The sequence below is a fragment of the Lutra lutra genome, chromosome 3 (genome assembly GCF_902655055.1).
Source record: "Lutra lutra chromosome 3, mLutLut1.2, whole genome shotgun sequence".
Taxonomy (NCBI): Eukaryota; Metazoa; Chordata; class Mammalia; order Carnivora; family Mustelidae; genus Lutra; species Lutra lutra.
In genome coordinates this window covers 106481210-106494754 of record NC_062280.1, presented here as the reverse complement: position 1 = coordinate 106494754, position 13545 = coordinate 106481210, and the positions used below count along the sequence as shown (strand labels likewise).

General features: G+C 47.0%; 1 protein-coding gene across 16 annotated transcripts in view; it reads left to right on the top strand.

Annotated features, from left to right (window-relative positions):
- The window catches only part of CLASP1 (cytoplasmic linker associated protein 1), a 278451-nt gene extending 265143 nt beyond the window's left edge, over window positions 1–13308 (top strand). For all 16 annotated transcript variants that reach the window (XM_047722647.1, XM_047722646.1, XM_047722641.1 and 13 more), the window contains 2 exons: window positions 1521–1637; window positions 10153–13308. In XM_047722647.1, coding sequence (XP_047578603.1) covers window positions 1521–1637; window positions 10153–10239 — 204 coding nt within the window. In that variant the 3' untranslated portion in view covers window positions 10240–13308. The remainder of the gene's footprint in view (window positions 1–1520; window positions 1638–10152) is intronic.
- Window positions 13309–13545: the final 237 nt, after the last annotated feature.

Genomic DNA, 13545 nt, shown 5'->3' with positions numbered 1-13545 from the left:
TGCAGCTGTATGGCTTGAACACCCTACGCCTTCTGTTTTCTAATGTAGCAGGAAGATCTTCTTGGAAGATTAGAACTGTGGCTCCAGGAATGAGCTTTCTGTTTACTATAAATATATTTTGGTCATTTTTGTTGTTGTTCATTCCTTCAACAAAGCCTTATGGCACATGTGTGGGCCCCAGCCCTGGGCAAGGTGGGCCAGGGATCAGCTCCAGGTCCTTGCTCTGCTCCCCAGCAATCACTTACTGAAAGCCTTCTAAGCATGAGGCATAACGTGGGGCCCCATACAACTGTGTGGGCGGCTCCAGATGCGGGCACCATGCACCATTATTGCAGGTACAAGTGGAGCTTGCTGAGATCAGAGGCTGAGGGCGGATTTCAGGGCTGGGGCAGCGGAGAGAGGAGGGCTCATGGAAGAGTCAGTTTACAGTCGCACCCTGGAAGGGAGAGAGTGATTTCAGCGGGGAGGGTAGAAAGAAAGGAGCTTCACGGTTTAATAAATACTGCTGCTTGCCGAGCACTCGGCTTGGGACGTTAAATGCAGACTGAAAAATCCTCAGGGCTGCTGGGACAGCAGTGAGTAGTCCCATTTGAGTGGAGCAAGGGCCAGGCCAATGGGTAGGTCAAGGCCCATTTGTAGAGGATGCACGTGTCAGGCCGTGGGCCTGGATGCCCCCACAGAGGTTCTGCCCACAGGAGTGCGGGATGCAGTTCTCGTTTCTTTTTTTTTTTTTAATTAATTTATTTATTTTTTATTTATTCGACAGACAGAGATTGCAAGTAGGCAGAGAGGCAGGCAGAGAGAGAGGAGGAAGCAGGCTCCCTGCTGAGCAGAGAGCCCGATGTGGGGCTTGATCCCGGAACCCTGGGATCACGACCTGAGCTGAAGGCAGAGGCTTTAACCCACTGAGCCACCCAGGTGCCCCGCAGTTCTCGTTTCTTAAAAGACATTTTTACACAAGGCATGCTTTCCCCGGGGGGCGCCCAGGTGACTCAGTCAGTTAAGCGTCTGCCTTCGGCTCAGGTCATGATCCCAGGGTCCTTTGATCAGGGCTCAGCGGGCAGCCTGCTTCTCCCTCTCCCTCTGCTCCCCCCAACCACCTATTCATGCTTGCACGTGCACTTTTTTTCAAGTAAAATAAAATTAAAAACAGATATATTTGCTTTACCATTGGGAGAAATGTGAAAGAAGTGAGCTATTTCTTCCCCCCGAATTCCTGTCCCAGTCTCTCTGGCACACGTGTATGTCGGGGGGCACTGCCACGACAGCTCTGGTGAAGCAGCCCCCTGTGCATAGGCTGCCGGCCAGTCTCCCGCTTCCGACCCTGGGATCCAGCTCATTTTCCACACTGTGAAGCTGTGACCTCTCTGGGTTCAGCGGCAGATCTCAGGTGTGCTGTGGTCGTTGGCAGCACGTTCACGGATGAACTATGAGGGCATTTGTGGAAATGTGGGTGAGACGTTGACTGTGAAGCAGTTCTTTGATCTCATTTCCTTTTTGTGTCCCCTCTGACTTTGTAGGGCTATGACAACACCGAAAGCAGTGTACGTAAGGCCAGCGTGTTTTGCTTAGTGGCAATTTATTCCGTAATTGGAGAAGAGCTGAAACCTCACCTCGCGCAGCTCACGGGGAGCAAGGTATGTATAGTGTTACATGAGCCGGTCGCACACCTGGGCTCTGCCAGCCATCGTGGATCTGCTTGGCTGCAGCTCTGGCCTCCACACAGCCAGGGTCCCCCGTGGCCATCAGCAGTCACGATAGCAGGCGCTCGCCAGGTGCTTGCCAAGGCAGGTCCTGGATGCTGTTGTCTGCACCTGGCTCGTGTTGATGCGTTAGCTTGTGGCCGACATCCCTGTGGGACAGGGACAGTTATCCCACATTTAACTGCCCAAGGACACACACAGCTCAGCTTTCTCTCACTCTGTTGCCTCTCAACGTTCCTTTCAGAGTTTTCTAGAATCAGAGGCCAAATGTGGAACAAAAAAGGCTGATTAGCTCATTGTAGTCAAGGATGGCTAAAGTGCTTATTGGTTTCAAAATCTGAAGAGCCTTCCAGTTGAGAGCAGGTGGATGCCCCAAGCTCTGGCGGGAGTGGCAGCTTGAACTCCTGGGCCTTGCAGGCCTCTGGCCTGGTGGCAAGGCTACTCCAGGGACTGCCCATGGGGGAAGTACATCAACATGGAGTTAGAACACCCTGGCGGTGTTCTGGATAAAAAACCATGAAGCTAAAGGTGCCTGACGCACTCCTTATGAAGGATAGAATCAACAAGTAAGGCCCCGTGTCTTTCCACATGGAGCTGTTCCCGACATAGCTGATGAGCCTCACAGCCAGGGCCTTGCTTCCCCGGAGTTGTGGCAAGGCCAGCTTGCCTGCCTCTGCCCAAGCAGGATTTGCCCCTCAGCACCACTGAAACTTGGGGCCACCTTGTTGTCAGGACTTCTCCTGGGCATTATAGGAAGATCAGCGGCACTCCTGCTGCCTTCTGTATCTTCCGGTAGCACCCTCACCATCGGTAATCGGACTGGTAATCCCCATGGAGTCTGCACATGGCCACATCACCCGTGGAGGGCAGAATCCCCCCTACTCGAGCACCACCGATCCCAGGGGAGACTCTTGACTCTTCTCGCAGACAGAAATAAGCAGCGGGGTCGGAGGGTGTGAGTGAGGCAGCTGTGGATAAGTGATTTCAGGGGTTCTTTGCCTGATTCCATTTTCCACTTCCTCCTCTCCTTTTCTCCTACAAAAAGGCTCTTCACTGATTCCTACCCTAGCCACGATCTGAGGAGTACTGAGACAAAGGTCACCAGCAGTGAGAACTAGAAGACAACTTTCACAAAGGAAATTCAACTTTTAAAAATCATCCCCAAGTTATACTAGACCCAGATTTTGTCCAGCAATTTTCATTTTCCTCAGTAAGGCAACTGTCCCATCATCTCATTTGACCTCTCCAATATATATGGATTGAGAAGATGCAGGTGTTTTCTCATCCCTGTCTGGCAGCCGGCCTGCTGCTGCTCCTTTCCATGGTGGCCTCGGGCCAGAGCCGGTTACAGCTTGAGTCTGCTCAGAGGGCTTAGGGAGGCCAACCCTCGCGCCACTCCACTTTGGTGGCCCAGTTCATCCTATTACGGTCGCTCGATGGAATAACTCTTTTTGTAGACTCATGTATATGTCTCCACCACTGAAAATCAGTAGCTGACAGACATGGTGCTAAGTCTGTTTGACTAGAAACAAAAGAATTCCTGTTTCTCTGTAGAGAAGGGCCCTAGGCAAGGACGCAGAAGACATGCATATGGGGCATTTTGAGAGTGTCCTGTCGCTGTGGCAGCAACAGCATCTTTGAGGTCAGACAACCTGCCTGTGGTCTCTGCCCCCCACTTCCTGGCTAGCTCTATGACCTTGAATAAGCTTTCTTTTCTCTTTCTGTTTTTTTTTTTTAATTATGGCAGAATATACATAACATACAATTTGCTATCTTTATCATTTTTTATAGTTTACTGGTAATAAGTACATTCACAGTGCTATGTGACCATCACCTCCAGAACTTTTTTCATCTTGTAAAACCAAAACTCTGTACACATTAATAGTAATTCCTCATTATTACCTCCTCGCAGCCCCTGGCCACCACTGTTCTATTTAGTCTCTCTGAATTTGACTGCTCAGGTGCTTCATGGAAGTGGAATCATTTGTCTTTCTGTGACTGGCATATTTCACTTAGAATAACGTCCTTGAGGTTCATCCTTTGTGGTAGTATTTGCCAGAACGTCCTTCCCTTTTGAGGCTGAATAATTTTCAATTATACGTACATACAACAGCCTGCTTATCCATTTTTTGGCAATGGACACTTGTTCTTTCCACTTGTGGCTGTTGGGAGTCATGCTGCTATGAATGTATGTATAAAAATCAGTCTTTGCAACCTGACTTTCAGTTCTTTTGGGTTATCCTGCAGGACTGGAATCGCTAAATCCTAGAATAACTTTTCCACGGTGGTTGTGCCCTTTCACAGTCCCAAGAATAGCACTGACAGGCTATAGTTTCTCCACATACTAACCAGCATTTGTTCTTTTCTCTTTTTTGATGGTGGCCATCCCAGTGGCTGGTGGTCCTGTGTTGGCTGCTTGGTGTATCTTCTTTGGAGAAATATCTACTCAAGTCCTTTGTCCATTTTGAATTTTTTTTTTTTTTTAATTCTTAGGCTTTAGCAGTTCTCTGTATATTTTAGATATTAATCCTTATCTTTCAATGCATAAATTTTTTAATATGAAGCTTTTGCCCTGTGTTTTCTTCTAAGAGTTTTATAATTTAACTCACACATGCAGGTTCTCTGGTCCATTTTGAATTAATTTTTATGTGATATTAGGTAATGCTTCAGTTTCATTCCTTTGCATGTGGATATCCAGTTTCCGTGGCACCATTTGTTGGAAAGACAACCCTTTCTTCATTAACTGGTGATTTTATATCTTATGACTTTGCTAAATGTATTAGTCTTTGCAGGGTTTTTAGGGAGAATCATTAGGGTTTTCTACACGTAAGATCTTCATCATCTATGAATAGAAACTATTTTACTTCTTTCCAGTGTGGAGACCTTTTATTTTTTCTTGTCTTATTTCTCTGGCTGGAACTTCTAGTACCAAATTGAATAGAAGTGGGGAGTATCAGCACCTTGCTTTGTTCCTGATCTTCAAAGAAACACTTTTAGTCTTTTACCATTGAACATAATGTTCACCGTGGGCTCCCCATATGTAACTTTTGATATGTTAGTTTCCTTCTGTTCCTAGTTTGTTGAGTAATTTTATTATCAAAGGATGTTGAATTTAGTTATCATCAATTGAAATGATTATGTGTTTTTTCCCCTTCATTCTGTTAATTATATTGATTAGATTTTCATATGTTTATCTATCATTGAATTTCAGGAACAAATTCCACTTGACCGTGGTATATACTCTTTTTAATATGCTGTTGAATTCAGTTTGCTAGATTCTTCTTGAGGACTTTTACATCAGTGTTTGTAAGAGGTACTGACTTATAGTTTTCTGTTCTTATCTTCATCTGGCTTTGGCATCAGGACAATGCTGACCTGATAGCATGAGTTTGAAAGGGCTCCTTAATCTTCGATTTCACGGAAGAATTTGAAAAGGGTTGGAGTTAGTTTGCTAAATGTTTAGTAGAATTTACTAGTGAAGCAATCTGTTCTAGGGCTTTTCTTTGTAAGAAGTTTTTTGTTATGTTTTTGTTTTTGTTTTACTGCCCCAGTCAATGAAAGTGAGACTTTATGGAAGCCCCAGGGCCTTGGGATTCTGGCAAGGAGTGGCTCTGCAGGCAAAAAAAGAGCCGGTGGAGGGGCAGTATTTGATCTTCTCAGGGCACAGGTTGTTGATGTGGCACACTTGCTGCGGCAGGTGACTGCAGGGGTGCAGGCAAGCAGAACCCTAGGAGCAGATCATCTTGTCGCAGTTGGATTTCTGGGCCAGCGGAGGAGGAAGGGCTTGATGATACCACCCTACAGGTGAATCTCCAAGTACAAGATGGCCTTTTTCTGGATAGTGCAGTCTGAGACAGTGCAGCCGCCCTCCAGCTGTTTGCTCACAAAAATCAGATGCTGCTGGTCGGGCAAGATGCCCTCCTTGTGGATTTTAGTTTTAACGTTTTCAGGGGTGTCACTAGGCTCGACCTCAAGAATGACAGCCTTACCGTCAGGATCTTTACAGAGAGGTGCATCTCCATGTCTGCCACAGGGCCGATGCCACCTAGGAGATTTTTTATTACTGATTTGATCTCCTCACTAATTACAGATCTGTTTGCATTTTCTCTTTCTTCATGATTCAGTCTTGGTAGGCTTGATGTTTTGAGGAATGTGTCCATCTCATCCTGGGTTGTCTGATTTGTTGGTCTATGTTTATTTGTAGCATTCTTTTACAATCTTCTTCTTTCTTTTTTTAAGATTTTACGTATTTAGGGCACCTGGGTGACTCAGTGGGTTAAGCCTCTGCCTTCGGCTCAGGTCATGATACCAGGGTCCTGGGATTGAACCCCGAATCAGGCTCTCTGCTCAGCGGGCAGCCTGCTTCTCCCTCTCTCTCTGCCTATCTACTTGTGATCTCTCTCTCTCTGTCAAATAAGTAAATAAAATCTTTTTTAAAAAAGATTTTATGTATTTATTTGAGAGAAAGAAAAAGAGAGAACAAGTGGAAGGAGAGGCAGAGGGAGAAGCAGACTCCTGCTGAGCAAGGAGCCCAACGCAGGACTCAATCCCAGGACTCTGAGAGCATGACCTGAGCCGAAGGCAGAAACCTAACTGACTGAGCCACCCAGGCGCCCTGATCTTTTTTATTTCTATAGAGTTAGTTGTAATGTCCCACATTTCGTTTGTGATGTTAGTAATTTGAGTCTCCTTTTTTTTAGGTAACTGAGCTAAAGTTAAGATGTGTTAATTTTGTTTATCTTTTCTAAAAACTCACTTTTAGTTTCATTGATTTTTCTCAGTTTTTCTATTTTCTTTATCTCTGTCCTAATCTTTATTATTTCCTTCTTTCTCGGCTTAATTTATTCTTCTCTTTCTACTTCCTTAAGATGTAAAGTTAGGTCATTGCCTTGGGGTCTTCCTTCTGTTGTTGTTTTGTTTTGTTTTTTTAAAGATTTTATTTATTTGTCAGAGAGAGAGAGAGTGAGGACAGGCAGAGTGGTAGGCAGAGGCAGAGAGAGAAGCAGGCTCCCCGCCGAGCAAGGAGCCCGATGTGGGACTCGATCCCAGGACACTGGGATCATGACCCAAGCCGAAGGCAGCCGCTTAATCAACTGAGCCACCCAGGCGTCCCCCTTCCTTCTGTTTTAATCTAAGCATTTGCAGCTGTACCTTTCCTTCTTTGCGCTGCATGTGCTGCGTCCTTTAAGTTTGGGTATGTTGTGTTTTCATTTTCATTTGTCTCAAGATCTCTTCTAATTTTCCGTGTGATTTCTTTGTTGACCTATTGGCTGTTTACCAGTATGTTGTTTGATTTCCCCAAATTCGTGAATTTTTCTGTTTTCTTTCCATTGACTGACTTTTCACTTCATCCAGTTGTGGTCTGAGAAGACACTCTCTATGGGATCTGTCTTTGTAAATCTATTGAGACCTAATTTGTGGCCTGACACACAACCCATTCTGGAGCACGGACCGTGTGCACTTGAGAAGGATGTGTATTCTGTTGTTGCGTAGCATATTCTAGATGTGTCTGTTAGATCCAGTTGGTTCGTCATAGTGTGCAAGTCTTTGGTTTCCTTGTCTTCCTTCTGGTTGCTCTCCCCATTATTAAGAATGGAATCTTGAAGTTTCCCACTGTTACTGTAAAACTCTTTCTCCCTTCAGTTCTGTCAGTGTTTTCTTCTGACATTCTGCTGGCATGTTACTATACACTGAAATGTCTGTACTTGGTGTATCTTGGAATCTTGGAATATAAGGACTTTCTTGGTCCCTTGTAAACTTTTTTGATTTAAAGTCTATTTTCCCCAATATGATTAGCACAGCCATCCCTGCATGCTCGATTATGGTTCACGTGGGCTGGCTTTTTCCAGCCTTTCACATTCAGCCTCATTGTATCTTCTCTAAAGTGAGTCTCTTATAGACAGCATAGAGTGGGACCATGTTTTTCTCACCCATCCTGCCAGTCTCTCTTTTCACGAAAGAGTCTCACCATCTCCACTGGAAGCAACTCCTGGGGAGGAGAGACTTCTGTCATCTGGGCATATGTTTTCTATATGCTATAGAGCTGTTTCTATCCCTTGCTTTTCTGCATTACTATCTTCTTTTGTGTTTGCTTTGTGTACTGGAACGTTTCTGTTCTCGTTTCTGTCTGTGTATATTCTGCAGCTTTTTTCTTAGCAGTTGCTGTGGGGATCACATCTGACACCCTCAGGTTATAGCAGTCTACAGTTTGAACTTGTACCAGCTCATGAAGCAAGTGAACCCCAGCCTTTTCATTTGAACCCCTGTGCTGCCCCCCTCGAAGGATCTTTATGAGCTCCTTCCTCATTTTGCAGGAGGGGAAGTTGATGTTCAGAAAATGTTTTGCCTGAAGTCACACAACTAGTTAATGGTGGAGTTGGTTCTAGAACTCTGCTGGATCTGTTGAGCCTCAGGCTGCCGCTTTGTTTGATGACTAGGGTTTCCCTTGAACCTGGTCGGCCATGACTGTATCACTTAGAACATTAGAATCCCTGTGTAAAACGATGGTACTGCCCTCATAGGGCGCCTGGATGGCTCAGTCAGTTGGGTGTCTGGCTGTTGGTTTCCGCTTGGGTCACGATCTCAGGTTCTCAGGATCGAGCCCCTAGTCAGCTCTGCACTCAGCAGGGAGTCTGCTTGAGATTCTCTCCCCCGCCTCCACAACTCGTGCACATTCTCTATCTCTCTCTCCCAAATAAAATCTTTCAATAAAATAAAATGTTTAAGATTTTAAGGGGTGCGGGGGCACCTGGGTGGCTCAGTGGGTTAAAGCCTCTGCCTTCGGCTCAGGTCATGATCCCAGGGTCCTGGGATTGAGCCCCACATCGGGCTCTCTGCTCAGCGGGGAGCCTGCTTCCTCCTCTCTCTCTGCCTGCCTCTCTGCCTCCTTGTGATCTCTCTCTCTCTCTCTGTCAAATAAATAAAATCTTTAAAAAAAAAAAAAAGATTTTAAGGGGTACGGAAAGAAAAGCAAACTGTGCCATACTTGGCTCAGTTACAAAGGCTAAGGCAGCGCTGCAGGTGCTGGTGTGTGGAAAGCCCAGGGCTGGACTGTGGAGTAAAAGCAGGGGGCCTCAGATGCACTGCTGACTCCCTTTGAGTGATATGTTGGGAGACTTAGCCTCCCCTAGGAGCTCCGCACAGTTGCTGTCCTGGTGCCTGGTTGTCACTGGGGGCCCACTTTCTTGTGCAGTACACACTGAACCTCTCCTCCTGGGTCCCATGAAGACCAGCATCGTGGCCTGTTTAGAGCAAGACAGGTAAAGAGCTGTGGATAGGAAATATCCCATAATTCCCTCAGTCTTACAAGTTGTGTGTTACATGCATTTTTTCTGGGCATTCCATTTCCACAGATACTTGTTTCTTTTTGTTCTTCATATGATCACAGAGATGGTCCATATAACATATTAACTTAGTAGCCTTCAAGAAGCATTTAAGAACCTACCATGTTTTACACTGTTTTACGTATTTGTAGGGTCCTAGTGGGCCTGTGTTAAGAGCAGATGAGATCCAATTATGGAAGCCCCTTGCGTTGGGAAACCCCGTGCACAGCCGAGGTGCTGTGGTTTAATGACACAGCATTGGCGTCAGGGAGGTCTCGTCTTGCTGGAAGTGGCAAGTGAGGGCTTCGCTGACTGCAGCTCGGGGCGGCATGGGCTGAGGCAGAGTGCAGTGCCCACGCCACAGGACTTGGGAAAAAGGGTTGGGGTCATCCCAGTGAGCGGATGAGGGTAGGCTTGGCAGATGTAGCCTTTGGGGTTGGTCTCAGAGGTCACAGCACCACAGTGGACTTGAGGAAGCCGAGATGGGGGTGGAGAGAGGAGGTGTGTGTGCAAAAGGAGCAGCTTCGGCAAAGGTGCGAAGGTCAGAAGACTTGACCCGTAGCCTTGTTTAGCCTGCCCTGTCCCCAAGGAGCACGGGCCTGTGCCCTGCTTTCCCTGACAGCTGCGTGCGGCCCTTGGCCGCAGTCACCCCGGAACGTGTGCCTTTGCCCTTCACATACCTGTCTCCCTGGAGCCCTTGTGGCCCACCTGGTTAGCACCTTTCATTCTGTTCCTGAGAACCCATTGCCACTCGTTCTTCTCTAGATCCTGACCTCCACGTCTGGGCCCTTACCCCCGGCTGACGTGCACTGCAGGAGTCACAGGCCCTAAGTAAATGGAACACACTGTTTTCGTCTTTTTTTTTTTTTAAGATATTTATTTATTTATGAGAGAGAGCACGAGCATGAGTGGGGGAAGGGGCAGAGAGAGAAGCAGAGTACCACCTCCCCGCCCCCCAAGCAGGGGATCCAGGACCTGGGATCTATGATCCAGGCCAAAGGCAGACAACCAGCTGAACCACGCAGGTGCCCATAACATGCTGCTTTCTTATCATCGCCTGGGTTTTTTCTTTGTCTGCTCTCTGATTGCTTTCCTCCTGCTAATGCGTTTGTGTCTTCTCTTTGCAGATGAAGCTACTAAACTTATATATAAAGAGGGCCCAAACCACGAACAGCAACAGCAGCTCCTCCTCCGACGTATCCACACACAGCTAATGCAGCACCACAGTCTCTTCGTGTAGCCCTAGAAGCAATCGGTGGCACCTCTCAGAGACCCTCCCCGACCCTCCCCCTCGTCGGCTGCCCAGTCAGTACAAGGAGGCCCGCAAATATTTATTACAATCAGTATTTTGGTCCCTTTCAGCTTTTGTGTAGAATCTTACTGGTATTGAATGTAAAGGAAGCAAGGCCTGTATTACAATCTTCATACAAAGCAAATGGAATAAGAAAAGAGCCATACGTGAACACGTCTTGTACAGTTGGCTGAGATCACAAAACCATGTGTGTGGGGCGCAGTTTCAAAAAAAATCAGAGCTCTCTAGCCAATACTTGGTAGAAAGTAGCATTTTCTCTTAGTTAATAACATTGGAGGAGGGTATGTTAATTTGTGCTTCTCTCTCATCCTCGCTTACTTCCTTCTGGATACGGCCTGTGACGCCAGGACAGGGTCATACGTCTTTGAGTTGTACTGTGAGACCTACTAAGAATGTGAGTCCAGTCTTGGCAAGAAAGAGAGAAAAGCCTGAAGAGAGTCTTGTAACAACCACGTGGGATTTTGCTTGTACACGATCTAGACTGGAGGCCCAGGGCCCCCTCCGCAGGCTCCTTCCAGGACAGGCTCCCCGCCCCTCCGAACACTCCACTCTCACTATCCCCACCCGGAGCTTCCAGTTGAAATCTTCTGTTTCAATCCAAACTCAAAAATCAGAGTAAATCTGTAGCAGCCATCATGGGTGCCTAACGTGGCATTTCATGAAGCGTGGAAGGTACAAGAGAAGATGTGTGTGTGTATGTGTGTGTGTGTGTGTGTGTGTGTGTGTGTGTGTGTGTGTGTGTGTGTGTTCCGCTCCTCAGCTCTTGGGGAGACACCATGTTAACAGTCTCCGCCTTGACCCTGGTGCTTGGTGGTTTGGATCTTCGGATTTAGCGCCATCTCAGTTCCTCCCCGGCAGCCTCTGCCGAGGCTGCTCAGTTCTGAAGCGTTCTCCGTCCTTCTGGTAAAGAGCGACTCTGTCATCCCAGTTTTGCCTTCTCAGTTTAATTTAGGAGTAAGAGCAAAGAAAAGTCCAGAGAAGCCAAGTATCAGAATCTTTTTTTTTTTTTTAATTTTATGAATATAAGTACTTCCTTGCTCATCTGTTGAAATAATCCTTGTTTAAGGATAAAGTAATTTAGCGGCTGGCAAATTGCAGAAAAACAGACTTTAAAACCCAGTTTTAAAGTCTGTTTCCTTTTCTCCAGTGAGAAGTTATCAGAGAAACTACCCTTCTGAAAATATTCTCTTAAGGGTGTGATTGCTCCAGTAAAAGGAGCTCTAGACTTGGAATCTGGTTAAATCCATTTTCAGTAAAATTCTCAAAGCCAAATGGAAATCCTTGATGCCATTACAAAGACTTCTATCCTCTGTCCAAATGGAACTGGTTTTTCCCTCCAAAAAATGCCTACTCTGGTATTTTTTTTCATGAGGCGTTCACTGTTCCGATGCTGAATCCCCTGCAGCCAGCACCACTGAGAACAGAGACCATGTGGGGTCACCACGGACATCCCTAGACGCTCCCCTGCTCTGGTCCTGTGGCCTTGTGTTGGAAGTTGTGACACTGTAGCACACATAAACTCAGTTTCATTCAGAATTTTTGATAATTTGGAGCTAGGCACTGAAAAGGAAGGTCCAGGAACAGTGAAGCCAGGGTGCCTTCACAGAGAGAAAGCGTGTGTGTGTGTGTGTGTGTGTGTGTGTGTGTGTGTGTGTGTAGGGGTCTCTCGCACATGGAGGGAAGTACCCCACCGCTGCTGTTGAAGGAACTTCAGGGGTGCATTTTAAGTGATTGAATATTGACTTATTTTTGGCTCAGAACATAGCAGGACCAGGCCTTACTTTCATTGATAAATACCGCTTGTTAATATTTCACTAATGGGATTTCCTTTTTACAATCGACAAGTGAGTCAGGGCACCTTTTGATCACTCCTCTATCTTAGAAACATGCGTTCCGGCGAGGTTATTTATGAGTTCTTTCACACCTGATGGGTTTGGAAAGGCCTTCCTCCTTGAAATCTCTGACTCCCCAGTCTCCCAGGCCCCGCCGCCTGCAGTTGGGAAGAACCTTGAACATTGCCGAATGTCCTCCTAGTACAAAGGGCTAGCCTTGAATGTCACTTGCCCGATTCAGTCTCCCCACCTAGAGATGCAATCATGGACAGGTCTCTTGGCCTCAGTCAAAGCTGCTGGCGTGGCCGGGGAGACTCGCATGCCGCTGCCACCACCTCACAGGGAGGGAGCCGCACCAACTCCGCCCTCCGAAGCCCGGACAGCAGCCGCTGCCTCACCCTCCCTCCCTGCAGGCCTCCTTTTGGGCTGAAACACCACACAGAGCAAAGCACCCAAAACTGCAAAACTGTGTTTGCTGCCCCTGTTTACTGGACCGTCCAGGACCCCGAAGAGCCCACCCGAGCCTCTCTCCCGCTGGGGCCGGCTTCCCTCCTGGCTCCCGCTTCTTCCCATGGTGCGGCCCGCAGGCTGAGGCTGCGGTGGGCACCAGCTTCCTCCGAGTACACTGTGTGTGCTTCGCTGGACCGGCGCGGACGGCCCGGGACTGCCTGTCTGTGGCCCCCCCACCGGCTTCTCCCCTGTGCAGGTGATGCAACCGATTCTGGTCTCATCAGTCTTTTTCTTTCCCTGCCGCCCTTTATTTATCAAGCATAATACTACACGTTAACAGCAAATAAGAACTTTGTAGAATCCCACCAGGACTTTGCTAACAATGATGTTTGGAAATGAAAACAACGCTCGGAAAACTCTCAGCCACCATAATCATTTTGTCGGCGCTGTGTTCACACGCATGGTCCCCACACCCCCAGGTTGGGTTTTTTGGGTTTTGTTTTTGTTTTTTGGGGGCTTTTCATGTTACATCCATATCTGTATTTATATCTTATTTGTTTCACTTTCAAGTGTATCATGGCAAATGTACAGATTTTTTTGTTAATAATGTGCTAGGATTTGCTAAAAAAGAAAACAAAACAAAAAAAAACCCTTTTGAGTTTGCCCTAGAATAAATGAAACTTAATTCAGTTTCTTGCACTGAAGCTTTTTCCTCCCCGGACGCTATAGATAGATTATCCTGTCTCCCCAACCCCAGAAGGGGACACATTCATAAAGAATCTGAGGGGGCTCCTTCAAGGGAGTCTTCTTGATGTCAAGTCGTCCTCTAGGGGGAGTGTCCCACCTGCTATCGGGAGCTGCCACCTTGCAGCGTGGAGTGAAGGGTTGGGCATAAAGACCCAGGTGGGCTGCCTGCGCAGAGAAAA